Source organism: Mustelus asterias, chromosome 7, assembly GCF_964213995.1.
Source record: "Mustelus asterias chromosome 7, sMusAst1.hap1.1, whole genome shotgun sequence".
Lineage (NCBI taxonomy): Eukaryota > Metazoa > Chordata > Chondrichthyes > Carcharhiniformes > Triakidae > Mustelus > Mustelus asterias.
The window spans coordinates 104,083,957-104,111,437 of NC_135807.1; the positions used below are offsets into that span (position 1 = coordinate 104,083,957).

At 45.1% G+C, this 27,481-nt stretch overlaps 1 protein-coding gene across 2 annotated transcripts in view; it reads left to right on the forward strand.

Moving 5' to 3' along the window:
- The window catches only part of itga9 (integrin, alpha 9), a 493,651-nt gene that overhangs the window by 120,805 nt on the left and 345,365 nt on the right, over positions 1-27,481 (forward strand). For both annotated transcript variants that reach the window (XM_078216645.1, XM_078216646.1), the window contains exons 12-13: positions 5,733-5,823; positions 27,323-27,368. In XM_078216645.1, coding sequence (XP_078072771.1) covers positions 5,733-5,823; positions 27,323-27,368 — 137 coding nt within the window. The remainder of the gene's footprint in view (positions 1-5,732; positions 5,824-27,322; positions 27,369-27,481) is intronic.

Here is a 27,481-nt window from a genome sequence, read left to right on the forward strand (position 1 = left end):
GGAAAAGCTGTTATTAATTCCACCCAAGTATTCCCCTATACAGTACGTTACAATCCCTTCACTTCTGGGATCAAACCGAGTTGCAGGAAATCACTTTGATTTTCCTTAGTGTTCCTGCTATTTGCTGAGATATGAGATTTCTTGAGGTCCTCTAATCTTTTAGCATCTCACGATTATGGACAGCCCAGCTGAAGCATGTGCTTCATTGCCTTCTTGCTTAGTAGCCTCCAACTCCTGACAGCTTTCTGTCTCTGCTTATTTGCAAGCTGTTCCAGCTCCAGATGTAAAATTCCTTCTGCCTGTGAAAAAACACACACAGATAAACCCAAAACAAAAACCCTGCAATCCATCCTCATGGCAATGTGGCACACTTAGGATGTCCCAGATAGAGATTTCAACTAATTAACTTCAATTCCCAAAATGTTTCTTTGATTGGAAACTTATATGAGTACTTTAAGACCTTCCTTTGTTTACCCATGCTTTCAGACCTTTCTTTGAGCTGGGAAATTACATGAATAATTCATATCTCTTTCAAAAAAAAGGCAGAGCAATTCTCCTCTGACTTAATGGATGGGATTTTATGACCTCGCTCGGATGAGATCATAAAATCCCACCCGAGGCCAACGGACATTTCCGTTCTACGAACGTCGCCCGCTTTGATTCTATGGTGGGCGAGGTGGTAGTGTTCCGGTCACTATCTTCATTTCCCCAGATAAACAGGACCACCTGTCATGTTATGGTTTCCACCCTTCTGTCTTTGACATTGTGAGTACACATGGAGGACATGATATGTAAATACCTTGGGTGAGCTGGAAACTTCTAAATTCCACAAATTCATTTATTTGACATTTACTAATTTAACTTCCCCGAAACTACTAGTTTTATTCCCATAACATATGAATCATGAAATTAAACATTTTCACAACACAATACAATCAGTGTCTCATCTACATGCAGTTAAACCTCTGACCACTTCAAAGAATTCCCCCCTCCCCTCCAGCTCATCACCCATTATCCACTTTATGAACAAAATTCACAAGCCCTATTATAACTGTTGGAAGCCATTGAATAGCCCAAAACTCTCCCCAAGTACACAAAATGACTCTTCGAACTAGCTGTGTAAACGAAGACAAGCACTTGTGCAATGACCAGCTAGTTGGATGGCAGCCAAGAGCCATAAATCTCTCCAACTACACAAACTGCTGGCTCAGCTGATGTCTGGACTGAATACATAAAAGCAATTGGAAAAACTTAAACAATTAGACATTGTTGTCATACAAGGCTACGCTTTCAATACTGTAAAATATATAATTTTATCCATTTCATGAACCTTTGTTAATTCATCTGAAGACTTTTCCACATTAACAATGTTGGTCTTTTTCTGACAACTTGCCAACTGATGGAAGCAACAATCCAACAATCCCGATTTTGCACCCACATTTGCCACAGGTGCAAACAGCAAAATCTTGCGAGACTCAGAAAAAACTATCTCGCCCTGGTTGGGGTCCTCTTGTCTGTGTGTGTGTTGGGGTGGGGGTGGTGAGGGAGGTTCCTGTGTTTTATATCGGAGATCGGGTACCCATTAAAAAGGATTTCCCAGTTGCCGGCTTTTTCTGGCGCCTCCAGGGTGATGGTGTAAACGATGTCTCCACATGTTTTCTGCACATTGTGCTGGATTGTCTGGAGAGAAAATCTGGCTGTGCAGCCTCTGAGCTGCACACCCATTTTAAAGTTTATTTTATTATTTTTATTAGTGTCACAAGTAGTCTTCCATTAACACTGCAATGAAGTTACTGTGAAAACCTTGTTACAGGGCCTGTTTCACCCCTGACCCTGTGAAAATGGCAGATGGTGGAAATGAATTTGGGTTCTCCAGGCGTGCTACTCCGGTGGCCATTTATGTTTCTGGTCCCTCTTCCCTTTGGTCTCAAGGACAGTGTCAGGTCTGTCAGTCTTACACTTCTAGTGGAGGGAAACATCCCTTGATGTTTGTTTCTGGAAGGATTGCGAATGTCTGATTCATTTTCCTTTTGAAGGAAGATCAAACAGTATCTGATATAACATATGAATTTGTGGATAAAAATGTGACCATTGAACACCACTAAACTATTGACCATGATAAACCTTCTTCATATATAATGTAAACTGTAAACTTTGTGGTGTGGTTTTCTTGACTCTAAGGGACATTTCATACTTTTCCAATTCAATCAAATCAAATCCAATTCAGAGTCTCAACAAGTTGAGACATTTCCGATCCAGGCTGACAAGACAGGGCGAGCGACCAAACCACCCTGTCCTAGGCCTGATCTACATGAGCCAAGCTGATTGGAGAAGGGGGAGGTTCCTCCTCCAAGTCTTGAGCTCATTTGCATCTTAGCCAAAAGGCCGAGATGCCGCTTTAAAAAATTGCTTCATATGAAACATATGAAGCTTCAGTGTAACCTAATGACCTCGACCAAGTGCGGCCGACCATGGGCTGCCGACCATACTACACTTGATCTTAGCCAAAAGGCCGAGAAGCGTACAAAGGGCCAATTGTGAATCATTAGCCACTGTTCAAGTCCCAAGTGTGAATTTCACACCACAGAGATTTTCAGGAATTCGCTGCTGTAGCTTTCAAGTAGTTCATCACAAAACAAATCAAATACAGTTGCATCCTGATCAATGCACAGATATGACACTGACATGAAGATCTCAAAAATTTTAGGCCTCTAGCTTCTCTCCCTCTCCAGGATCATGGCAGACTGCCTATGCTTGTAATGTACAGCAATACCTTCAAAACTCTTCTTGTCTCAAAGCCGATCTCAAAGGAAATGTGAATTACATGGGCATACCCTGATATTACAGGATCATTGAATAATTCTCACACATTTTTGAGCCCTTGAGTCTTTGCTGGCTCTCTGCAAGAGCAACTCTGTTTTTTCCTCCCTGCCCTTACCCCATAACTGTGCAATTTCTTTCTGCAGGTACTTATCCCATTCCTTTTAAAAGTAATGATTGAATCTGTCTCCACTCAGGCAGTGCATTTCATATCAAAACCATTCACTGAATAATAAAGCTTTTCTTCATGTTGGTTCTTTCGCTATTCACTTTAACTTTGTGTCTTCTGGCTCTCCGTGCATCAATGGGAAGTTTCTCTACCTGTTCTATCTAAACACCTCACAATTTTGAATACATCTATCAAATCTCCTCTTAAACTTCTTGAAGGAAAATGTCCTCCCCACTTTGCCACTCTATCCATGTAAGTCCTTCATTACTGAAAGTATTTTTGTAAATCTTTTATGCACCATCTCTAAAGCTTTCACACTTTCTAAAGTGTTGTGCCCAGAACGGGACATAACCCCACAGTAGAGGCCCATAGCTTTTGCAGTATCCAGCGCCTTTTGCCACTCTTTGGTATCACTTGGAGTGAATTAAATTGGCTGAACATCGGCATCTGTGATCCGGGGGACTTCAGAATGGGGCCTGAGATGGATCATCCACTTGACACTTTGTGATGAAGGTGGTTGCAAATACTGTAGTCTTGCCTTTTGCACTGATGTGCTGGGCTCCTTCTTCATTGAGGTTGGGAATATCTGTGCAGCTTCTTCCTCCAGTCAGTTGCTTAATTGTCCCATCATCATTCACAACTGGATGTGGCAGCACTGCAGAGCTTTGATCTGATCTGTTAGTTGTTGGATAGCTTAGTTCTGCCTATCGCATGCTGCATTCGCTCTCTGACATGCAAGTAGTCTTGTGTTATTGCTTCACCAGGTTGACACTTCATTTTTATGTATGCTTGGTGTTGCTCCTGGCGTGCCCTCCTGCACTCTTCATTAAACCAGGGTTGACACTTAGCTTGGTGGCAAGGGTAGAGTGGGGATTCCTGGGCCATAAGGATACAGTTTATGACTGTATACAATTCTGCTGCTGCTGATGGTCCATAATGTCTCACTGAAGCGTAATTTTTATTTACTAGATCTGTTCAAAATCTATCCCTTTTAGCATGGTGGTAGTAGCACAAAACATGATGGAAATATCCTTAATTTAAAGACAGGACTTTGTCTCTACAAGGACTTTGCGGTGGTCACTCCTACCAACACTGTCATGGACAAGTGCATCTGTGACAAGTCAATTGATGAGGACACCATAAGCTTGTTTTGTCCCTCTTAGACCCAATCTAACAGCCATGTCCTTTAGAATCCAGTAAGAGGTCTCACAACACCAGGTTAAAGTCCAACAGGTTTATTTGGTAGCACAAGCCACTAGCTTTCGGAGCGCTGCTCCTTCATCAGGTGAGTGGGATTTCAGTTCACAAACAGGGCATATAAAGACACAAACTCAATTTACAAAATAATAGTTGGAATGCGAGTCTTTACAGGTAATCAAGTCTTAAAGGTACAGACAATGTGAGTGGAGAGAGGGTTAAGCACAGATTAAAGAGATAGTTTGCTAGGTCATTTCAGAGGGCATTTCAGAGTCAATCACATTTCTGTAGGTCTGAAATCAGCTGTAGACCGGCAGGTTTCCTTCCCTAAAAGGTATTAGTGAACTATATTGGTTTTTGATGATGGTTTCATGGTCATCATTAATGGTTCGACCTAGGGGGTACTGGACACAATTTCAATATTTGCAGTTGACATGAAAATTAGTAATGTAGTAAACATTGAGGAAGATATTAATAGACTTCAAGAGAACATAGACAAGTTGATGGAATGGGTAGGAACATGGCAGATGATGTTCAAAGTCAGAAAGTGTGACATGATAGTTTTTGTCAGATGAGGAGAGACAACACGAGCTAAATGTAGTTTTAAACAGGGTGAGAAAGAATGATTGTGCACATATATTTGAAGGTAACAGGAAAGGTTAACAAAGCAATTAATAAAGCCAATGGGATTCATAATTAACTTGACTGCTTTTGAAAGAGCCGACTTAAACCTGATGGACTTAATGGTCTCCTTCTGTGCTGTATTATTCCATGATTCCAATCACATTTTGGTCTAAAGTGTGAACTCTGATTGAAGATGATGAAATTCTAAGAAGAGAATTTTACTGTTTCAACAAGCACAGCAACAGCACATTGCTGAGTTAAGTTTCACTTATCACCCGGCGATAATCTGGTGATAGAATCTTACCAGCCTCTTTTACATCTTGCCACTTGAAGTCAATGGGCACGAAAATTGGTGTAAAGTGAGTCACTGAGCTGCTATCACCTGTTTCTTGCCCAGCAATAAAAGTGATAATTACCCCAGCTCTTTCCCCAAATTACTCAAACCTTGGTTCTTTCATTTCGTCAATGATATTGAAAACAAATTGTGACTGCTGTTTAGGACATGAGGGCGAGGACGAGTCCAGAGCATTACTGCTTTATGCCTATCAAAACATTTATACTGGTGTAGCCCAAAATCTCACAGCTTTCAAACTGACAACATTTGTATTTATTCCACTGCATCTGAAATTGTCACCTTGTCCTATTTTGAGCTCATATTGAGACCCAGTGCCCATACATAACTGGGACCATTGATGTCAGGAGGTGAGCTAATAACAGAGCTGTTTACTATCTTGCACAGAGTCCTGATATCTAGAATCCTTGCCTTGGAGTCTTGTACTGACTCAAACATCAGATGTGTTAAATGACGCTAGCTTACTGTCTCCTCTAAAGCAAGGTGTTTCTTGCCCCTCGGATGCAGTTGCCAGTTTAGACTAAGGAATGACCTTGTTTTCTAATGCCTGCTGCCTCTTCCCTCCTTTAGCGGATTTCGGGGCAGCTGGTTAATCCAGGATTACGCATGTTTGGCCAATCTATATCAGGAGGAGTGGATATGGATGGAAATGCTTATCCAGGTATGTGAATTGAAAGCTATGTTTGCAAATGTTTTGCTGTACCTTGTCTCTTGGCCAAAAGCTTTGAAGGTTAGCTTGAGCTGTTTGGTTTCAGTATGTCAACCTGCTTATATTCTTGGCTACATCTTCTGTAGTGGATTGAAACTTGGCTGGAGCTTGTTTTCATTATAGAACATGTTTCATGTGCATTCTTTACTTCTGATGCATTTTTCAGCAAATTAAGTCCATTTTGAGTACAATAGGTACTTAATACTACATAGCCAACGCTAAATATTGGCATGGAAGAGAATTATGGTTTATCTTCTAGCCTGGATCTGATTATCGTACAGTGCCGCCTAACACATCCCTTCACATTCAAACCTTTCTCAACTTGGTCATACCCTCCTGGGAATACTTGCTATGCTGAGTTGCCTTTTATATATATATTCACTGTGAATTGGGTTGGTACAGAGAAACAAAGTAGGTCAATCAGCCCTGTGCCCTGTTCAGGCAATCAATTAGATTATGGTTGATCTGTACCTTAATTCAATTTGGTACTGTTACCCTCAATACCCTTACCTAACAATAAATCTATCAATCTTAGATTTCACATTAACAGTTAACATAATCAAGGACCCCACGTACCCCGGACATTCTCTCTTCCACCTTCTTCCATCGGGAAAAAGATACAAAAGTCTGAGATCACACACCAATCGACTCGAGAACAGCATCTTCCCTGCTGTCATCAGACTTTTGAGTGGACCTACCTTATATTAAGTTGATTTTTCTCTGCACCCTAGCTATGACTGTAGCACTACATTCTGCACCCTCTCCTTTCCTTCTCCCCATTGCACTCTATGAACGGTATGCTTTGTTTGTATGGCGCACATGAAACAACTTTTTACTGTATCCCAATACATGTGACAATAAATCAAATCAAAAACCTAGATCTGGATTATGAAGTCAGAATGATTCTGGAACTATTTAAAAATGGCAGGCAGAACCTGATTTGGGGAATTGTGTCCCAATTCCCAGTGTCCCTAATTTTTGGTGGCATGAGATAGTGAACCAGCATCCTGCACTCCTGACCTGGCTGGCTTCATGTGCAGGAATAGGCATCCCCTAGCTGCTCCCACAGTGTTTGTGGTATCAGGCCAGCTTCCCCATAACTACTGGTTCATAGCCCCGTGGAGGGGTTGTGAACCGTAGTTTAGATTTGGGAACCTTGTGAAATGTAAGGTCAAAAATCTTTTTCATGCCCCCCCCCCCCCCCCCCCCCCGATTCTCCCCCCCCGATTCTCCTTCCATACCCGTCATGACTGCTTCATTCCAACTCAATGCCAATTTATGCAAGCCAGCCACTCCCATGGACCCTCAAGCTATTTATCCATGCCAACACATGTCCCTTCATGCCCATTCACGCCCATTCACTCTGTATACACAATGCGTATAACCATGAGTCTCACAGTAAAATTGCTGAGAGAATAAAAAGTCCATTCACAAATGTCTTTGAGCTAAAACTGCCCAACAACCCTGTCAGACCATAAAAGTATCAATGACAAGGGCTTCAAATACTTTGCACCTCAAATAAACATTGAGACGTTAACAGAAGAAATCATAGAATCCCTACAGTGCAGAAGGATGACAATCAGCCCATCACATCTGCACCGACTCTCCGACATGGCATCTTACCCAGGCTCACCCCCCGCCCTATCCCTGTAACCCTACACATTTACTCCATTAATCCCCCTAACCTGCACATCTTGGGAAACTGAGGGGCAATTTAGCATGGTCAAGCCACCTTACCTGCACATCTTTTGACTGTGTGAGGAAACCGGAGAAAACCCACACAGACACGGGGAAAACGTGCAAACTCCACACAATCACCCAAGGCCTGAATGGAAACCTGGTCCCTGGCACTGTGAGGCAGCAGTGTTAACCACTGTGCTGCTCTCAAAACAGAAGGAACAAATTATTATTACCATTTAAAAATGTCAATCAAGCAAATTCATTTCAGTTGTCAAAACAGAATCCCCCGCTGAGCTAATATTTTTATTGGTCTGGACTCGGCCAAGCATGCACAATGAAGCTTGGCTGTGAGCCAATGCAGTAAATCTCTGCCCTCTCATTCTTGATTTTTCCAGCACTGGGAACATTTTATCTTTATCTACTGTGTTCAGACCCTCATGATTTTGTAGCCCTCAGCAATTCTCCTGTCGTCCTTCTCCAAGGAAGACCGTCTCAAATTCTCCATATGTCTATGTAACTGATGCATCCTCCCTGGATGCATATTCGTGAATCTTTTCTGCACTCTCCCTAATATCTTCACATCCTACCTAAAGTGTCGTGCCTAGAATTGGACACAGTACTCCAGTTGAGGTTGAATCAGTGTTTATAGAAGTTTAACATAACTTCTTTGCTTTTGTACTCTGTACCCCTATTGATCAAGCTTAGGATGTCATATCAAGCATGTCAATCATTCTGGATTTCACTGCAGAGCGTATTTTCAACCCCCTTCTGTAGATATTATGGTTCACTGCTCTGGTGCAGAAGGGACAGCATGTCTCAGCAATTTGACAGGTGTTGTTCTGACTTCCATGGCCCTATTTCCAATACACACTTCTAGCTGCATCAGGAGGGTTAATATACAGAATTTATCTAATAGTACAGTGGAACCCCAATTTTACGTGCCCCGATTTAGCGTGAATTCGGATATAACGCGATGAATCATTGGACCCTTTTTTTTCCCTTTCATGTAATTGTCAATCACTTTTGTTGCTGTTACTTTCTTATAAACTTAAGTCCCGGTTTTAATGTGACAACACTTCTATTTTCAGAATATTGAAATTATTCACAACTCTCTTTACGTCTGTGTACAGTCTCAGAATACATTATCCGCTCTTTCCCGGAAAGCAGGCTGCAGATGATAGACGGATTTTTTTTTTTAACCTGAGCAAATCACGCCAGCATCGTTGGAGTGCGGAAGGCTATAGATTGCAAGTGGAAGCGTGAATATTAATAGACAGTGGGAACAGTCCGCGAATCTGTTGAAAGTTGGAAGCATCATTCGACTGCATCAGGCAGTAATGTCGATAGGCGCATAATTGATTGAATCGGCACAAGTCAGGACTTTCATGGTCCGCGGTCTATCATACTGCCTGGACTAATATAGTGGAATCCCAATTCTAGTTTGGATTCGGTATCCACCATCGCTGTCGAACCGGCCGCCCTGCTGCAACCGGCTGAATTGGATAGTCAGGTAGTTTCCAGCCCTTCCCGGGGCGGAAAGATGTGGCGATCTTTAGGCGGAATGCTAATATGTCAGTGGTGGAAGGGGCATTAGTATTGCCCTGCATGTCAGCACTGGCTGGTAACTAGGGAAGTGAAAATTTATCTCTAAACGGTAGCGGGGCCGCTTTGCTTCTCGCCCTGCTCCTCGGGGACCTAATTTAATGTCACACTGAATAGGGATGCAGCGATTAAAGATTTTCAGGAAAACATTTCAAGATCATTTTCCTTCACAACTGACAGGCAGACCTAGAATGGAAACACTGACACAAAGACACTGAAATAGTTAGGATGTTAGGTCAACATTGGGTAAGTTTGAATGCTGATTTTCTTGAACCCCGATTTAGCGCGACCCCACTTTTTTTGCGATAACATTTTATGGACCCCAACCATCGCGTTATAATGGGGCCTCATTGTATTTATGGTGAGTGTTATAGTGATATAACCTCCAGTTATAATGAGAATCAGGTTTTCTATTTGAAACCAAGATTCAGTATTCATTGTGGCATTTTTAATACATTCTTTAGAGGTAAATTAGATAGCTATACTAAAAACTGACTTTGCAAACAAGAGGCAGAAATAAACTGATTGTGTCAGGTTAGGTCAGTAGGTGAGATCTCCAGAAGTCTGTTCTGGGTCCCATGTTTAAGTGGTTCATGTGATTTTGTATGAGTTGATGTGCATTAAGGAGAGTTGCACTGATGTCCTTGGCCCTGTTCAGTCCACATCACAGGCCTTGCCAAGAGCTTGTGAAGACTTTTTACAAAATCCTGCTAGAATTATGATGGGAGTTCACAAGAGAAGCCAAGCAAATTTGGCCCTCCAGATTTCAGAGGCAGATATAGACAGAAATGATCAAATAGTTCAAGGTATATGATAGTTCAGATAGAATCATGAAGTTATAATTTAGTGAAGGGAACTGGCCAAATTACATCAGTTGACTTGAAAACAGGAATAGGCATGAGAAGCTTTGCTTTGTGGGCCTTGTACTTATCCATAACCTTCCTTTAGGTAATTAAATGTAGGGATCTAGTGGAGCATACATGTGGGAGAAGAGAGCATGTTAGAATTGGAAAAGACCTTTGAGCACATTGAGATTTGGTGCAAAAACATAATCCTTAACTCCTGTAGCATTTTCTGGAAAAGTGAGAAAACAACCTGATGCCAATTTAGGGAAATCTTTCAGAAATTCCTCTCCTCAAATCTCAAAAGACCGAGGACACATAAGCTATCGCTTAATAGGTAATGTTCTATTCCTTAGGATATTTGATAGGTGATTATGAAGGGTTTAGATAGAATTAACAAAGAGAAACCTTTTTGACAAACAGAGGCACAAGTTTAAAGTGATTGCCAAAAGAACCAAAGGGTGAAACGATGACAAAGTTTGTCATAACAAGCTTGTCGGATTTAGCATGCGCTACCTGTTAGAACAGTGGATTAGATATTAAGCAATGGAGATCCGACCTGGAGGCTTAAAAGAGCACGAGAGAGGGTGAGACTTAAAGCCTTGGTGCTATTGATCGACACCCAATAGAGGCCCTCTCCTAAGTAAAATTCTACCCCCTTGTTTTTCACCCTCCCTTGCCCCTCCAACCATGCTTCCACCCACTCAGCCTCTCACCCACCAGGGCCTGCTAATCTGGCCCTGGCAAGACCCTAGACTCACCTTCCATCTCAACACCAACACTAAATGCTTTTTTCTTGATCTTACTGCAGTCCCAACATTGGCCACTGCTTCTGGTGGTGCTGCTGGGTTGAGAGCTGTTAACCCTCTTATTGCCCAACAGTTCTGTGAATTGGGAGTTCCTCTTGGTGAGGGGCGTGGGATAAGAGTAAGCAATCTCAGTCAGCTGCATGACAATGGAAGTGTTGGAGGAGGATGGTGTGATTAACCATGCCAAAGGCTGCAGTTTGATAGAGAAGGATGAGGAGGGATCAGTTACCGTGACCACATTCACATAGGACGTTATCTGTCACTTTAATATGTACCATTTCAGTTCTGTATTGGGGCAGAAAAATCATTGCAGGGATTAAGCATGGTGAAAGGTTGTTGGAGGAAATGGGACAGGTGTATGTTATCTGTCCACAACCCCTTATGGTCTAATCTTTTCCAAATGTTGGTTAGGCCACAGATTGTATTTTGTGTATAGTTCTGGTCAGCACATTACAGGAAGGACATAATTGCTCAGGAGAGAGTACAGAGGAGATTTATAAGAATGTTGCCAGGGCTTGAAAATTGCAGCTACGAGGAGAGATTGGATAGATTTGTTTTTCTTGGAACAGAGGAAACTAACAGGTGACCTAACTGAGATGTACAAAATGATGAGGAACCTAAATAGGGTAGATAGGAAAGACTTGTTTCCCCTAGCTGAGGGTCAGTTACCAGGTAACATAGATTTAAGATGATTGATAGAGGATCCAAGGGGACATGAGGAAAAACTTTTTCACCCAGAAGGTGGGGGGCGGGGTATCTGGAAGTCACTGCCTTAGCTGGTGGTTGAGGCTGAAATATTCGCTCATTTGAAAGATACCTGGATCTGCAGCTGAAGTGCTGTAACCTGCAAGGCTACAGACAAGGTGCTGGAAAGTGGGATTAAAATGAACAGCTAGTTTATTTATATTTTGGCTGGTGCACATACGGTGGGCTGAATGGCATCTGGCACTGCATCATTTCTCTGGTTCTAATGTTCTACATAGTATTTTTTTATATGGCTTTTTGGTAAGTTTCAATATGCAGTGGATTTCCTGAACTATGCTGGAAATCCTCAGAAAAACCCACTAACCTCTTAAAGTGATCATAAATAACATCCATAACCAATGTCAAACTGTCAGGTTTATTAGTCACAGGGTCTTATTTCTTCATCATCTTAAATAATAGTGACAGAGGCCTTTCTTCATCCATTGGAACAGGTCCACTTGTTAAATATGTGAGCCACTGACTCATGTACAACATCCTTCATTCTCTCATGTACTTTGAAGCAAATAGGATCTGGCCCATCAGCAGGATCATCTTTAAGCTAAGCCATCTCTGAAGTTACTTTTGTTGAATTTGCTTCAATTGTGCACTTACCTTGAACTGCCAGGACCATAGTTTCATCTTTAAACATGAAAATCTGTGCAAAGGTGGAATGATCTTTAAACGTTCTGTATTTTCTTCTCACTTCTTCGTACTGTTGCCATATTTGGTTAACACATTTGAATCTTATTTAACTTCTACAGCCACAGTTATATTAAAACCTGGGTCACATTCATCCATCATCCTTGTGCTTGAAGTTTACAGTGGTTCACCAACACTTGAGTTTTAAACTTCTTGTCCACGTGTCCTTTCCATGACCTTGCCCCTCCCTATTTCTGTAACTTCCAAGAAATCTGGAATTCAATTTGCGCTCTGTGCATCCCATTTGTTTCACCCCACTGCTGGTGACCATGGTTTCAATTGTCTGAGCTGTGGAATTCACCTCCTAACCTGTATCATCTCTCTACTTCCATCTCCCCCTTTAAGATGCTCCTTAAATTCTATTTTAATATGTCCTTATGTGGCTTGGTGGTAAATGTTGATGGAAAATGCTAGTGCAAAGCAACCTGGGACATTTTACTACGTTAGGGCACGAGGGGCCTGATTCTTCTGATTGAAAACTAAGTGCTGCCGCCAGCGGGAAAACCGGAGTGTTTCCTGCGAGCAGTGCCTCCCAGGTGGGATTCACCTACCTTTATCATGCAAAAATATGCATAACAAGAGGCACACCGGCCAGCCCTCCTTGACTGGGATTGAGGTGCCACCACTAAAATAATGGGTCAAACCCCCCCCCCCCCCCGCCCCCCCAACCCTCACACACCAGGCTGGCATGAGGGTGACCTGACCCATCCCCTCCTCGGGCCTGCTCCTCAGGCTTGTCTGTCAGGCAGTACCAATGGTGCATCGTCCCCAACACCCTGAGAGGAACTGAAAGTACTTAGCTGCTTTTGAAAAAACTCTGACAAAGAGTCATCTAGACTCGAAATGTTGGCTCTACTCTCTCTCCATAGATGCTGTCGGACCTACTGAGATTTTCGAGCATTTTTCTATTTTTGTTTCAGATTCCAGCATCTGCAGTATTTTGCATTTATCGAGTTGCTTTTGAAGTTGCCTGCAGCTTGACTGCAAGCAAGTCCTTTGTGGCCTGGCATGGCAGAGTGGCACATAGTTACTAGTCTTACCTCCTTGAAGCCCATGTGGTCCAACACACCAGGACCATGCTGGTCATGACCAGCACCAAAGCCTGCTCAATGCAGTTCCCGCTGGGGAGGCGAGTGAATGGCGGGAGAGCTTTGAATTGGGCTTCAAGCCCGCGAATCACATTTAAGATCAGGGCTGGTGGGGTGGATTGGGAACATCATGAAGGTTTGCCCAACGGGCTATTTGAGCCATTGGGATTCCCAGATACGACTGGCGACCCTGGAGAATTCAGCCCTATATATATATATGCACGTTGTTGTTGTTTTAATGTTCCATATGGATCAAAAAGAAAGTCATAAAATGTGAGACTTTAGCAAAGGACAACTCTGAAGTTAGTTTATTACTTTGTTGAAAGAAACAAATTCATATCGGATGATTAAAAGTAGCATTGTGAAACCGTGACCAGGGCAGTAGGACACATGGGCATTGATGTTAAACAAGAATGTACAGCTCTATGACAGTTAGAGCATTAGATGGATACTTTTATGAGCGTGCTAATTCATTTCATGTGAGTGAGCCATTACAAACAGAATTACTACTAAATTCTTATCAAATCGTCTTTATCCTTTTCCTGCTGTCTCTGAAGATGTTGGGTTTAGAAGTTGCGAACTTTAACATAGAACATTACAGCGCAGTACAGGCCCTTCGGCCCTCGATGTTGCGCCGACCTGTGAAACCAATCTAAAGGCCATCTAACCTACACTATTCCAATATCATCCATATGTTTATCCAATGACCATTTAAATGCCCTTAATGTTGGTGAGTCCACTACTGCTGCAGGCAGTACTCTCTGAGTAAAGAACCTACCTCTGACATCTGTCCTATATCTATCACCCCTCAATTTAAAGCAATGTCCCCTCATGCTAGCCATCACCATCCGAGGAAAAAGGCTCACACTGTCCACCCTATCTAATCCTCTGATCATCTTGTATGCCTCTATTAAGTCACCTCTTAACCTTCTTCTCTCTAATGAAAACAGCCTCAAGTCCCTCAGCCTTTTCTCATAAGACCTTCCCACCATACCAGGCAACATCCTGGTAAATCTCCTCTGCACCCTTTCCAATGCTTCCACCTCCTTCCTATAATGCGGTGACCAGAACTGTACGCAATACTCCAAATGCGGCCGCACCAGAGTTTTGTACAGCTGTAACATGACCTCCTGGTTCCAAAACTCAATCCCTCTACCAATAAAAGCTAACACACCGTACGCCTTCTTAACAACCCTATCAACCTGGGTGCCAACTTTCAGGGATCTATGCACGTGGACACCGAGATCTCTCTGCTCATCCACACTACCAAGTATCTTACCATTAGCCCAGTACTCTGTATTCCTGTTACTCCTTCCAAAGTGAATCACCTCACACTTTTCCGCATTAAACTCCATTTGCCACCCCTCAGCCCAGCTCTGCAGCTTATCTATGTCCCTCTGTAACCTGCAACAACCTTCCTCACTGTCCACAACTCCACCGACTTTAGTGTCATCCGCAAATTTACTAACCCATTCTTCTACGCCCTCATCCAGATCATTTATAAAAATGACAAACAGCAGTGGCCCCAAAACAGATCCTTGCGGTACACCACTAGTAACTGAACTCCAGGATGAACATTTCCCATCAACCACCACCCTCTGTCTTCTTACAGCTAGCCAATTCCTGATCCAAACCGCTAAATCACCCTCAATCCCATGCCTCCGTATCTTCTGCAATAGCTTACCGTGGGGAACCTTATCAAACACTTTACTGAAATCTATATATACCACATCAACTGCTTTACCCTCATCCACCTCTTTGTTCACCTTCTCAAAGAACTCAATAAGGTTTGTGAGGCACGACCTACCCTTCACAAAACCGTGTTGACTATCCCTAATCAAATTATTCCTTTCTAGATGATTATAAATCCTATCTCTTATTATCTTTTCCAAAACTTTGCCCACAACAGAAGTAAGGCTCACTGGTCTATAATTACCAGGGTTGTCTCTACTCCCCTTCTTGAACAAGGGGACAACATTTGCTATCCTCCAGTCTTCTGGCACTATTCCTGTAGACAATGACGACATAAAGATCAGAGCCAAAGGCTCTGCAATCTCCTCCCTAGCCTCCCAGAGAATCCTAGGATAAATCCCATCCGGCCCAGGGGACTTATCTATTTTCACACTTTCCAGAATTGCTAACACCTTCTCCTTATGAACCTCAATCCCGTCTAGTCCAGTCGCCTGTATCTCAGTATTCTCCTCGACAACATTGCCTTTTTCCTGTGTGAATACTGACGAAAAATATTCATTTAGCGCCTCTCCTATCTCTTCAGGCTCCACGGACAACTTCCCACTACTGTCTTTGACTGGCCCTAATCTTACCCTCGTCATTCTTTTATTCCTGACATACCTATAGAAAGCTTTAGGGTTTTCCTTGATCCTACCTGCCAAAGACTTCTCATGTCCCCTCCTGGCTCTTCTTAACTCTCTCTTTAGGTCCTTCCTGGCTAACTTGTAATTCTCAAGCGCCCTAACTGAGCCTTCATGTCTCATCTTTACATAAGTCTCCTTCTTCCTCTTCACAAGAGATTCAACTTCTTTAGTAAACCACAGTTCCCTCACTCGACCACTTCCTCCCTGCCTGACAGGTACATACTTGTCAAGGACACGCAGTAGCTGTTCCTTGAACAAGCTCCTCATTTCAATTGTGCCCATCCCCTGCAGTTTCCTTCCCCAACCTATGCATCCTAAATCTCGCCTAATCGCATCATAATTTCCTTTCCCCCAGCTATAACTCTTGTCCTGCGGTATATACCTATCCTTTTCCATCGCTAAAGTAAACGTAACCGAATTGTGGTCACTATCACCAAAGTGCTCACCTACCTCCAAATCTAACACCAGGCCTGGTTCATTACTCAGTACCAAATCTAATGTGGCCTCGCCTCTTGTTGGCCCATCTACATACTGTGTCCTGCACACATTGGACAAAAACTGACCCCTCTGAAGTATTCGAACTATAGTGTTTCCAGTCAATATTTGTAAAGTTAAAGTCCCCCATAACCACCACCCTGTTACTTTCGCTCCTATCCAGAATCATCTTTGCAATCCTTTCCTCTACATCTCTGGAACTTTTCGGAAGCCTATAGAAAACTCCCAACTTTGGTCCATTTGGAATTGGGGATAGGGCTCAATCATGAAGATTGGGAATATTAATATCTGCACTATAACTGAGAGGGATGTCTGGGGGAGGAGAGTCTGGAGAAACTTGGAAATGTAAATGAGTGATTATGTGAAGCAAACTATAGCGAACACTTGACAACTTGGCACAATTGGCATTAGAGAAGGGATACTCCTTATAGTTGAGAAATTGATAATGATGACGAGGATTGTATTTCTCACTTCATTTTATTTCTTTGCTTTTTAACTTTGCTTTTTAAAAATTGCAGTACTTAAAGCCTGTTTTTCCCTTTTAAAATGACCCATCTGCTATATATTATTCAGTTTGTTAAAAGGCAGTTTTATGCTGCTACGAATACAAAGTTTATAAGTTTGTTTTGGGATTGTCTGTTTAAGGTAAAATGGCATAGTTAAGGGAGTCATGTGACTATTTACTTTCTTGACAATAAGCCTGGGTGGCTTGGTTGCTAAGGGGACAGTGAAATCCAGGTTGATTTTCTGGGCAGAAGGTGCATGATGTTGTCATCTGTAGACAACAGCAGGAGCGTCTGTAGACCATTAGTGTCCAGGTCTCACGGAGGTGGGGGTATTGGGGGGGGGGGGGGGGGGGCGGTGGGATGTCGGCGGGTGGTTGGTGTTCGGAATGCCAGGTTTTATAAATTGTTATATTTTAAACTTTGTATTTAATTTCAAGGTAGAATGGAGTTGTGGGCCTAGAGAATTACTAATTTTCATTTCTACCTGTACACAAGACCCATGTGATTCATGTTGCCATGGAGATGAGCTTTGAGAGATTAAGAGTCCATAGGGAAACCATTGTAGGATGGATTTACAAGTTTTTCCTAAGATCTCCCTGAACTTCTCAAACATGGTAAGTCTGCAAGAATCTGAGAGAGAGGCAGCAGAGAGGTAGAGGTAACCAGTCTCTGTTGTCCCATACTGAGGAAGCAGGTGGAAGCTTATACTTGGATTGAAGACACCAAGGTGGTGAGAATTTAAATGAGTCTGGAAGCTTTACCTAGCTTTGGCTAGAGAGAGGAATCTCGAGGGTAACCCACAGTGTGAAATTTAGTTTAGAGATTAAAATTACCCGCCTGGAAAAGGAAAAAGAAAGCAGGTCATGCAGAGCTTAGAATAGTTTTGTAGTGCAGCAGGCCGGGAGACTCTAATGAAGGCCGTTTTGCGAGTTCCCTGCTAGCAACCATGGCCTCCACATGTCTCTGGCTGGATTTCAGGCGTCGTCAGCTCCGTGCCAGAAATCGGTGCAGAGCTGAATAAATTATTAAAATGGGGATTTTAATGTATTTGAATAGCATTCGGGGGCTTGGGACTGAATACCCTACCACCCCCTCCCACCAGGAGTGGTTCACTCCAGCAAAGTTTAGTATAGGTCCCCACTTGCGGGGACCTGGATGACCGACCCCATTGGAGTGAAGGGAGGGTAATCGAGCCCCCCAGAGGGTTGGATGCAGAGGGGGCTCCCCCTGCCCATTGCCACCTTGACCTTGCCAACCTGGGCCCCCTGGCACTCCCCAAATGGCAAAATGCCAATGCCCAGGGGGCATCTTGACTGCCCACCGGGCTTAGGGCAGTGCCAAGAGGATGGGGCCGAATTGGGTGGGGCCTGATTGGAGGTTGGGGGGGGGCGGTTGAGTCTGATGGCGGGTCAGGACTTCTGGGGGTGATCGGTGTAGGTGGGGGGGTCCCACTGCCACTCTGCACTTTGGGTTGAGTGACAGAGGGAGGGAGGCCAGCATTCGGGGCTGGCCATCGGGATGATGGTGGTGGTTGGTGAGGGGGTGGGGGGGTTGTTTCCAATGGGAATAGGCCCCGCCCACTAATTTTAGACTGATTCAAGCTGAGGCACTCTGCAGTGTACAGAGAACATAAGAACATAAGAAATAGGAGCAGGAGTAGGCCATCTAGCCCCTCGAGCCTGCCCCGCCATTCAATAAGATCATGGCTGATCTGACGTGGATCAGTACCACTTACCCGCCTGATCCCCATAACCCTTAATTCCCTTACCGCTCAGGAATCCGTCCATCCGCGCTTTAAACATATTCAGCGAGGTAGCCTCCACCACCTCAGTGGGCAGAGAATTCCAGAGATTCACCACCCTCTGGGAGAAGAAGTTCCTCCTCAACTCTGTCTTAAACCGACCCCCCTTTATTTTGAGGCTGTGTCCTCTAGTTTTAACTTCCTTACTAAGTGGAAAGAATCTCTCCGCCTCCACCCTATCCAGCCCCCGCATTATCTTATAAGTCTCCATAAGATCCCCCCTCATCCTTCTAAACTCCAACGAGTACAAACCCAATCTCCTCAGCCTCTCCTCATAATCCAAACCCCTCATCTCCGGTATCAACCTGGTGAACCTTCTCTGCACTCCCTCCAATGCCAATATATCCTTCCTCATATAAGGGGACCAATACTGCACACAGTATTCCAGCTGCGGCCTCACCAATGCCCTGTACAGGTGCATCAAGACATCCCTGCTTTTATATTCTATCCCCTTCGCAATATAGGCCAACATCCCATTTGCCTTCTTGATCACCTGTTGTACCTGCAGACTGGGCTTTTGCGTCTCATGCACAAGGACCCCCAGGTCCCTTTGCACGGTAGCATGTTTTAATTTGTTTCCATTGAGATAGTAATCCCATTTGTTATTATTTCCTCCAAAGTGTATAACCTCGCATTTATCAACGTTATACTCCATTTGCCATATCCTCGCCCACTCGCTCAGCCTGTCCAAATCTCTCTGCAGATCTTCTCCGTCCTCCACACGATTCACTTTTCCACTTATCTTTGTGTCGTCTGCAAACTTCGTTACCCTACACTCCGTCCCCTCCTCCAGATCATCTATATAAATGGTAAACAGTTGCGGCCCGAGTACCGATCCCTGCGGCACGCCACTAGTTACCTTCCTCCAACCGGAAAAACACCCATTTATTCCGACTCTTTGCTTCCTGTCGGATAGCCAGTCCCCAATCCACTTTAACACACTACCCCCAACTCCGTGTGCCCTAATCTTCTTCAGCAGCCTTTTATGGGGCACCTTATCAAACGCCTTTTGGAAATCCAAAAACACCGCATCCACCGGTTCTCCTCTATCAACCGCCCTCGTCACATCTTCATAAAAATCCAACATGTTCGTCAAGCACGACTTTCCCCTCATGAATCCATGCTGCGTCTGATTGATCGAACCATTTCTATCCAGATGCCCTGCTATCTCCTCTTTAATAATGGATTCCAGCATTTTCCCTACTACAGACGTTAAGCTGACCGGCCTATAGTTACCCGCCTTTTGTCTCCTTCCTTTTTTAAACAGCGGCGTAACATTAGCCGTTTTCCAATCAACCGGCACTACCCCAGAATGCAACGAGTTTTGATAAATAATCACTAACGCATCCACTATTACCTCTGACATTTCTTTCAATACCCTGGGATGCATTCCATCCGGACCCGGGGACTTGTCCACCTTCAGTCCCATTAGTCTACCCAGCACTGCCTCTCTGGTAACATTAATCGTATTAAGTATTTCTCCTGCTGCCAACCCTCTATCGTTAATATTTGGCAAACTATTTGTGTCCTCCACTGTGAAGACCGACACAAAAAACGTATTTAAAGACTCAGCCATATCCTCATTTCCCACTATTATCCAACTATTAAGAGTGTGGGAGATTCATTTTGAAACTCAACCAGCAGGACTTACTCCAGTTTTTTTGCGAATTCGACACTTAGAATCTTTTGGGGAGAATCACCCTGAAAGTGTCCACTTAAGGGACAGAATAAAGTACTGAAGGAGTTTTGGTTGTATTATAAATTAAATGGAGAATCTTTTCTATAGTTTAGAGTAGAAGTTGCCTACTGAATAGTGTGTAGAAAATGTTGCTTTTAGTTTGTTTTTTTTAACAGTAAAAGCCTTAAAACTTGAAATCTTGCTATGTAACCCTTTCGAACAGTAACTAGAAGTTCAACTTCTATCATTTATTTGTCTTTACGGGGATAGTAACACTTCAAGTTCCTAATTAACTTGTTGTAACGAACTGCTGGATATTTTTGAAACAAAAAACCCACACCCTCTCTGTTGAAGACAAAATGATATCTGAAAGTCTCAGAATCGCAGAGTTTATAACATATAAAGGACACGCTCTTGCTGCATGATGCACGTCAATCGAGCACAAGACACAAGGCTTCGGTAACTGAAGGCTTTTATTGCCTAACAATGGAACTATTAGAACATAAGTACACCACTCCAGACTGACGAGGTCCCGCCCGAGCAGGGGGTCTTATACCTCTCCCAGGAGGCGGGGCCCGACTGGGATGTGCCACAACAGCGACAACCACAGGTGTATTAATCCCACCCTAGCCCAACAACAACATTAGAACAATCCCACAGTGTGAACACCCTAGCCCAACAACAACATTAGAACAATCCCACAGTGTGAACACCCTAGCCCAACAACAACATTAGAACAATCCCACAGTGTGAACACCCTAGCCCAACAACAACATTAGAATAACCCCACAGTGGGAACCAACGATGGTTCACCACATTCACCCCTCCTTTGAGAACAAAGGCCGGCGGGGTGTGAAAACAGACTATATGAAAAAAAAAGTCAACAATCTACAAGTCCAGACGGTCTGGAGGACCGCACCGTCGTTGTGACCTCCTCAATACCGGCGGTGACACCGGAGCAAGTGCTTGCGGTGGCGTTCTCTCCAAAACAGCGTCCGGCTGTCCTCTCGCGGACTCACGGGCCGGTTGACCCTGATGAAGCGGTAGTGCAGGGGATCCCGGTACATTCTGCGATGGCGCCGATCTCCGAGTCTCAGGCAAGCTGTACAGTGGAGTATAACTGTTATGCACTGGTCCCGGTGCTGACCGCGCCACGTCCGGGGGAGAAATAAGAGATAAGGGATTCGTGACTGGGGGTATGGGAGCGACAGGAGTTGCTACGTTCCCTGCGGGCGCCAGGTCTCGGATCGAGACTGTGTCCTCTCGCCCGTCAGGATATGCCACATAGGCATACTGAGGGTTGGCGTGGAGGAGGTGGACCGGTTCGACCAAGGGGTCGGACTTGCGGGCCCTTACATGTCGCCGCAGAAGGACGGGTCCTGGGTACGTCCACCAGGCTGGTAAAGATATCCCCGAGGACGACTTCCGAGGGAATGAGAACATCCTCTTGTGGGGAGTAGCTTTGGTTGCCGTACACAAGAGGGAGCGAATGGAGTGAAGCGCATTTGGGAGGACCTCCTGCCAATGGGAGACTGGAAGGCCTTTGGACTTCAGCGCCAATAGGACAGCCTTCCAGACTGTAGCATTCTCTCTTTCCACCTGTCCATTGCCCCTAGGGTTGTAACTCGTGGTCCTACTAGAGGCAATCCCGTATGAGAGCAGGAATTGCCTCAAGTCATTACTCATGAACGACGAGCCCCTGTCGCTATGTATATAGCTGGGGTACCCGAACAGGGTAAAAAGATCACGGAATGCCTTGATCACCGTGGCAGTCAACGTGTCCGCACAGGGGACAACAAACGGGAACCGGGAGTACTCGTCTATGATGTTAAGAAAGTACACGTTCCGATCTGTTGAGGGAAGGGGGCCCTTAAAATCCACACTCAGCCTCTCGAAGGGGCGAGTGGCCTTGACCAAATGTGCCCGGTCAGGTCGGTAAAAGTGCGGTTTGCATTCCGCGCAAATCCGACAGCTCCTTGTCACTGACCTGACGTCCTCCACCGAGTAAGGCAGGTTGCGGGCTTTGATGAAGTGGTAGAGCCGAGTGACCCCAGGATGGCACAGGTCATTATGGAGGGCATTTAAGCGGTCCTCCTGCATAGTAGCGCATGTTCCGCGCGAGAGGGCATCCGAGGGCTCATTGAGTTTCCCTGGACGATACATGATATCGTAATTATAGGTGGAGAGCTCAATTCTCCACCGCAAGATCTTGTCGTTCTTGATCTTGCCCCTCTGCGTGTTATTGAACATAAACGCCACGGACCGCTGGTCCGTGATCAGGGTGAACCGCTTCCCCGCCAGGTAATGGCGCCAGTGTCTGACGGCCTCCACAATGGCCTGGGCCTCCTTTTCCACCGCTGAATGCCGAATTTCGGGACCTTGGAGGGTGCGGGAAAAAAACGCGACGGGCCTGCCTGCCTGGTTTAGTGTGGCGGCCAGGGCGAAATCAGATGCATCACTTTCCACCTGAAAAGGGATGGATTCGTCCACCGCGTGCATCGTGGCTTTCGCAATGTCGTGTTTCAATGCCTTGAAGGCCAATTGGGCCTCTGGCGTGAGTGGAAAAGTTGTGGACTTAATAAGCGGACGGGCTTTGTCCGCGTAGTTGGGGACCCACTGCGCATAATAGGAGAAGAAGCCTAGGCATCTTCTCAGTGCTTTTGCGCTAGCGGGCAAAGGAAGTTCAGCAAGGGGGCGCATACGGTCGGGATCAGGGCCAATGACCCCGTTTTCCACTACGTATCCCAGGATGGCTAACCGGCGCGTACGGAATACACACTTCTCCCTGTTGTAGGTCAGATTCAGGCGAGATGCAGTGCGCAAAAAGTTCTGGAGATTTGTGTCATGGTCCTGCTGATCACGGCCGCAGATGGTGACATTATCCAGGTACGGGAAGGTAGCCCGCAGCCCGTTCTGGTCCACCATTCGGTCCATAGCACGCTGGAAGACCGAGACCCCATTGGTGACACCAAATGGAACCCTAAGAAACTGATACAGACGACCATCCGCCTCAAAAGCCGTGTAATGTCGGTCCTCTGGGCGGATGGGGAGTTGGTGGTAGGCGGACTTAAGGTCTATGGTGGAGAACACCCGGTACTGCGCAATCTGATTGACCATATCAGATATGCGCGGGAGAGGATACGCATCCAGCTACGTATATCGGTTAATGGTCTGACTGTAATCAATGACCATCCGGGGTTTGTTCCCGCTCTTAACCACCACGACCTGTGCTCTCCACGGACTAACACTGGGCTGTATGATCCCTTCTTTGAGGAGCCGCTGAACCTCAGATCTGATGAAGATCTGATCTTCAGCGCTGTAACGCCTACTTTTAGTAGCGATGGGCTTGCAGCCTGGTACCAGATTCTTAAATAAAGAGGGTGTGGTGATCTTTAATGTGGAAAGATTGCATGCGGGGCGCTTTGGACAATTTGGAGGCTGCAGCTGGTCCCCTACTGTCAGCGAAGGGAGTGGCCCACCGTACTGTAGGATCACACTCTTCATGTGGACCATAAAGTTTAGTCCGAGGAGAATTGGTGCGCAAAGATGTGGCAACACAAGGAGCCTGTATCGCTCGTAAATTGTGCCCTGCACTTTCAGAGTTACCACACAACGTCCTTGAACCGGTACAGATCGGGACCGTGATGCCATAGAAATTGTCTGTTTGGCAGGTAGAACCTGGAGTCCACACCTCTTTACAGTGTCAGGGTGAATAAAGCTCTCAGTGCTCCCGCTGTCAAACAGACAATAAACTGTACGACCATTTACCTTAATGTTCATCATTGAACAGTCAAGCCTGTGGTGCTTAGCCTGGTCCAGGGTGATTGATGCCACCGTTGGCCCTTGGACGTCACTGCAGGCAGCTGAGGTCGATGCTGAGGACCCCTGCTGGTCGCTCCTGGTCGTCGTCAACCAAAATGGCCGCCCCCATGAATCGCACATGGTTGAGGGCGCCAAGCGTAGCGACTCCTGGTGGTCATCCTCCCCCAACTCCGCCGACCACAATGGCGTCGTCCTGGACTCGCACGTGGACGGACCCCGTGGGTACTTCGACGTCGATGGTGATGATCCCCTTTCTGGAGGGTCACAGGCTGCACTGCCGTTCTTGGGCTTCGATCTGCAGACCTTCGCGTAGTGCCCCTTTTTACCGCATTGATTACAGACCACTGCTTTAGCAGGACACTTTTGTCGTGGATGCTTGGCTCCTCCGCAGAAGTAGCACCGCGGGCCGCCTGGGGCGGCCGCCGTCATCGGGTCTACATGGGAGCACGCCATAATACTGCACTTCGAGCCCGTGGGGCGAGGAGGGATTTGTGACTGCACCTGCCACGTTGTCTCCATGTGGTCCTCCGGATACAGGACCAAGCTCTTCGAAGCCGCCTCAAGCATTTCAGCCGTCTCCATAGCTTGGGTCAGGTTGAGATTCCCCTTTTCCAGCAGCTTGAGACGGATGTACGAAGACCCTACCCCTGCCACAAACGCATCTCGGGCGAGGTCGTACATGTACTGCTCAGCCGACACAGCTTTGCAGTCGCAGCCCCTGGCAAGCTGCAAGAGCTCATTGGCGTAATCCTCCATGGTTTCGCCCGACTGCCGACGTCGTGTAGCGAGGAGGTAACGAGCGTGGATCTCGTTGGGAGGTCTCGTGTAGCGCTTTTTTAAAAGCTCGAGGGCCCTCGGGTAAGTGGTGGCCGCACGGATCGCGAGGTAGACAGTGTCGCTTACCCTCGCATGGAGGACCCGGAGTCTGTCGTCATCTGTGATGACCGCTGCAGAGGCTGCCAGGTAGTCCTCGAAACACTTCAGCCAGTGGTCGAAGGTGTTAGAGGCGCCGACCGCACGTGGATCCAGCGTCAGACGCTCTGGCTTTAGTATTTGTTCCATACTCTCCTTTCCGTCGAGCTTAGTGTTAGGCAATAAAATTGATGCACGTCAATCGAGCACAAGACACAAGGCTTTGGTAACTGAAGGCTTTTATTGCCTAACAATGGAACTATTAGAACATAAGTACACCACTCCAGACTGACGAGGTCCCGCCCGAGCAGGGGGTCTTATACCTCTCCCAGGAGGCGGGGCCCGACTGGGATGTGCCACAACAGCGACAACCACAGGTGTATTAATCCCACAGTGTAAACACCCTAGCCCAACAACAACATTAGAACAATCCCACAGTGTGAACACCCTAGCCCAACAACAACATTAGAACAACCCCACAGTGGGAACCAACGATGGTTCACCACACTGCATGATGTGATTTATTTTGGCCGTTGCCTAATGCCTGGTCTTCTAATCAGTATACCAAGAACAGATTAACTACTCATTATTCTTGTTTGTGGGATCATTATGGTTGTGGTTCATTGTATTGAGGTTGGTAGCTCCTTTGGCTAGCTGGATAGAATATAGTGCAAAGTAACACCAATGGCTTGGGGTTCAATTCCTATACCAGCTGTGGTAGTCCAGGAAAGCCTGCCCCTTTACTGTGCCCCGCCATTGATATGGAGTGGTGCTCTTCAAGCTGTGTAGTTAATTATTTCTCCCGAATGGAGAGAGTTGCCTTTGGTTCCTTGTGGACTAATTATCACTTCATTGGCTGTGTTGTGCTTTGGGACATCTGATGGTTGTGAAAGATACTATGTCTTTCTTTTCCAGTCTTTGATTTGCATCAAATTTAATGGATGAAAAATTATGAGTTGGTGGGCAGAGTGCCATGGTGGGCCAGGAAATAGGTGAAACAAACCTTAAGCCCCTAAATCATTGGACCCCCTTGATTAGGCTAAAGACTAAGAACACACTTAATATTTGAGTCATTTGTTAATGTACAGAGGAACTATGATGAAATTGGACATTCAATGTCGATTGCCCTGATACATATTGAGTTATGGAGCTCTGTCTGGGAATGTGTACTTCATTGTACATTGCATTTCAGTGATGTTTTGGCAAGACATTTATCTGTTTTACAGACCAAGTCTGTCTGAAATACTTTTTGCACTGCAACAATGTTTCTGATATTAGCAGTATGTCTTCCATATTTGAGTTCCTGTCTTTTTACGAATTATACTCCATTTCTCCTTCAATCATCCCTATATTTTCTGATCAGAAAGATAATCATTACTTTTAACAAGCCAGCAATATGAATAGTAAAACAATATGCGCTGACTTGGGCCCTTGATTTTCATATAACGCTGCCACGGTCCTCACCACCCCCTTATGCCTGGATCAAACCAGGTCCTTTCTCTGTAGAGTCTGCATTTTATCTTTCCACAATGTTATGTGTTAGTACATAACATTGTCTTTTGAAACTGGATCTTTCAGCATCTGTAACCTTTTCTGCCACTCAACTAGGTCATGGCTGATTTGGACCTCAAATTCATCCTTGTTCCCGATCCCTGATACCCTTAGCTATCAAAAATGTATCAATCTCTCTGTCTTGAAAATTTCAAATGTCTCAGCCTCCCCAGACGTTTGAAGAAGATAATTCCAGATGTCTATTAAACTTTGTGTGGAAGCATTACTTAATGATTTCACTCCTAATTTTGAGATAATGCTGCTTAATCTGGATTCCTCCAGCAGATAAAATATCAAGACTGTCAAATCCTTTTGACACTTTAAAGGCCTCAATTATATCCCTTTATTATTCCCAAGTACAAGCCAAGTTCATGCAATCAATTTTTATAATTTAACCTTTTATGCCTGCTTTATTCGGGTGAATTCTTTCTTGAATCCTGGTGCCCTAAACTGTACAACTCCAGATGGAGGCTGGGATTTCACAGTATCACGGTATTGTTACGGCACAGAAGGAGGCCATTCAGCCTATTGTGTTTGCACCAGCTCTCCAAATGAGCACAGCCCTGCTGTGGCGGAACCTGCCACGGTGGATGCAGTGGGCTAGCCAAAGGTCCGTTGACCTTCGGTAGGTCCGGATGATCCTGATAGCTGGTGTGGCCAGAAGATCCCTCCTGGGGTCTGGTTAAGGTATCCTTTAAGAGAAGAGATTAAATATTCTCAAGCCATTGTAGTTTGAGTGGTTGAGTGGTGAAAAATATTGTCTTACTGCAAAATAGAAAAAGAAAATCTCCTGAGGAGAAGCAGTGCTGGGTTGATAAATTAATCAGCATGTCTTCTTTCCCTCCAGATGTAACCATTGGCGCCTTCATGTCAGACAGTGTGGTCCTACTGAGGTAAGGATGGTTTGTTTCTTGCTGCAGTCTGATTTCTCCTCAGATTGATATTTCATGAACATGTTTGTGCAAACTCTGTTAGATTGGATTAGTTTCAAACAAGAAAGTAAAAT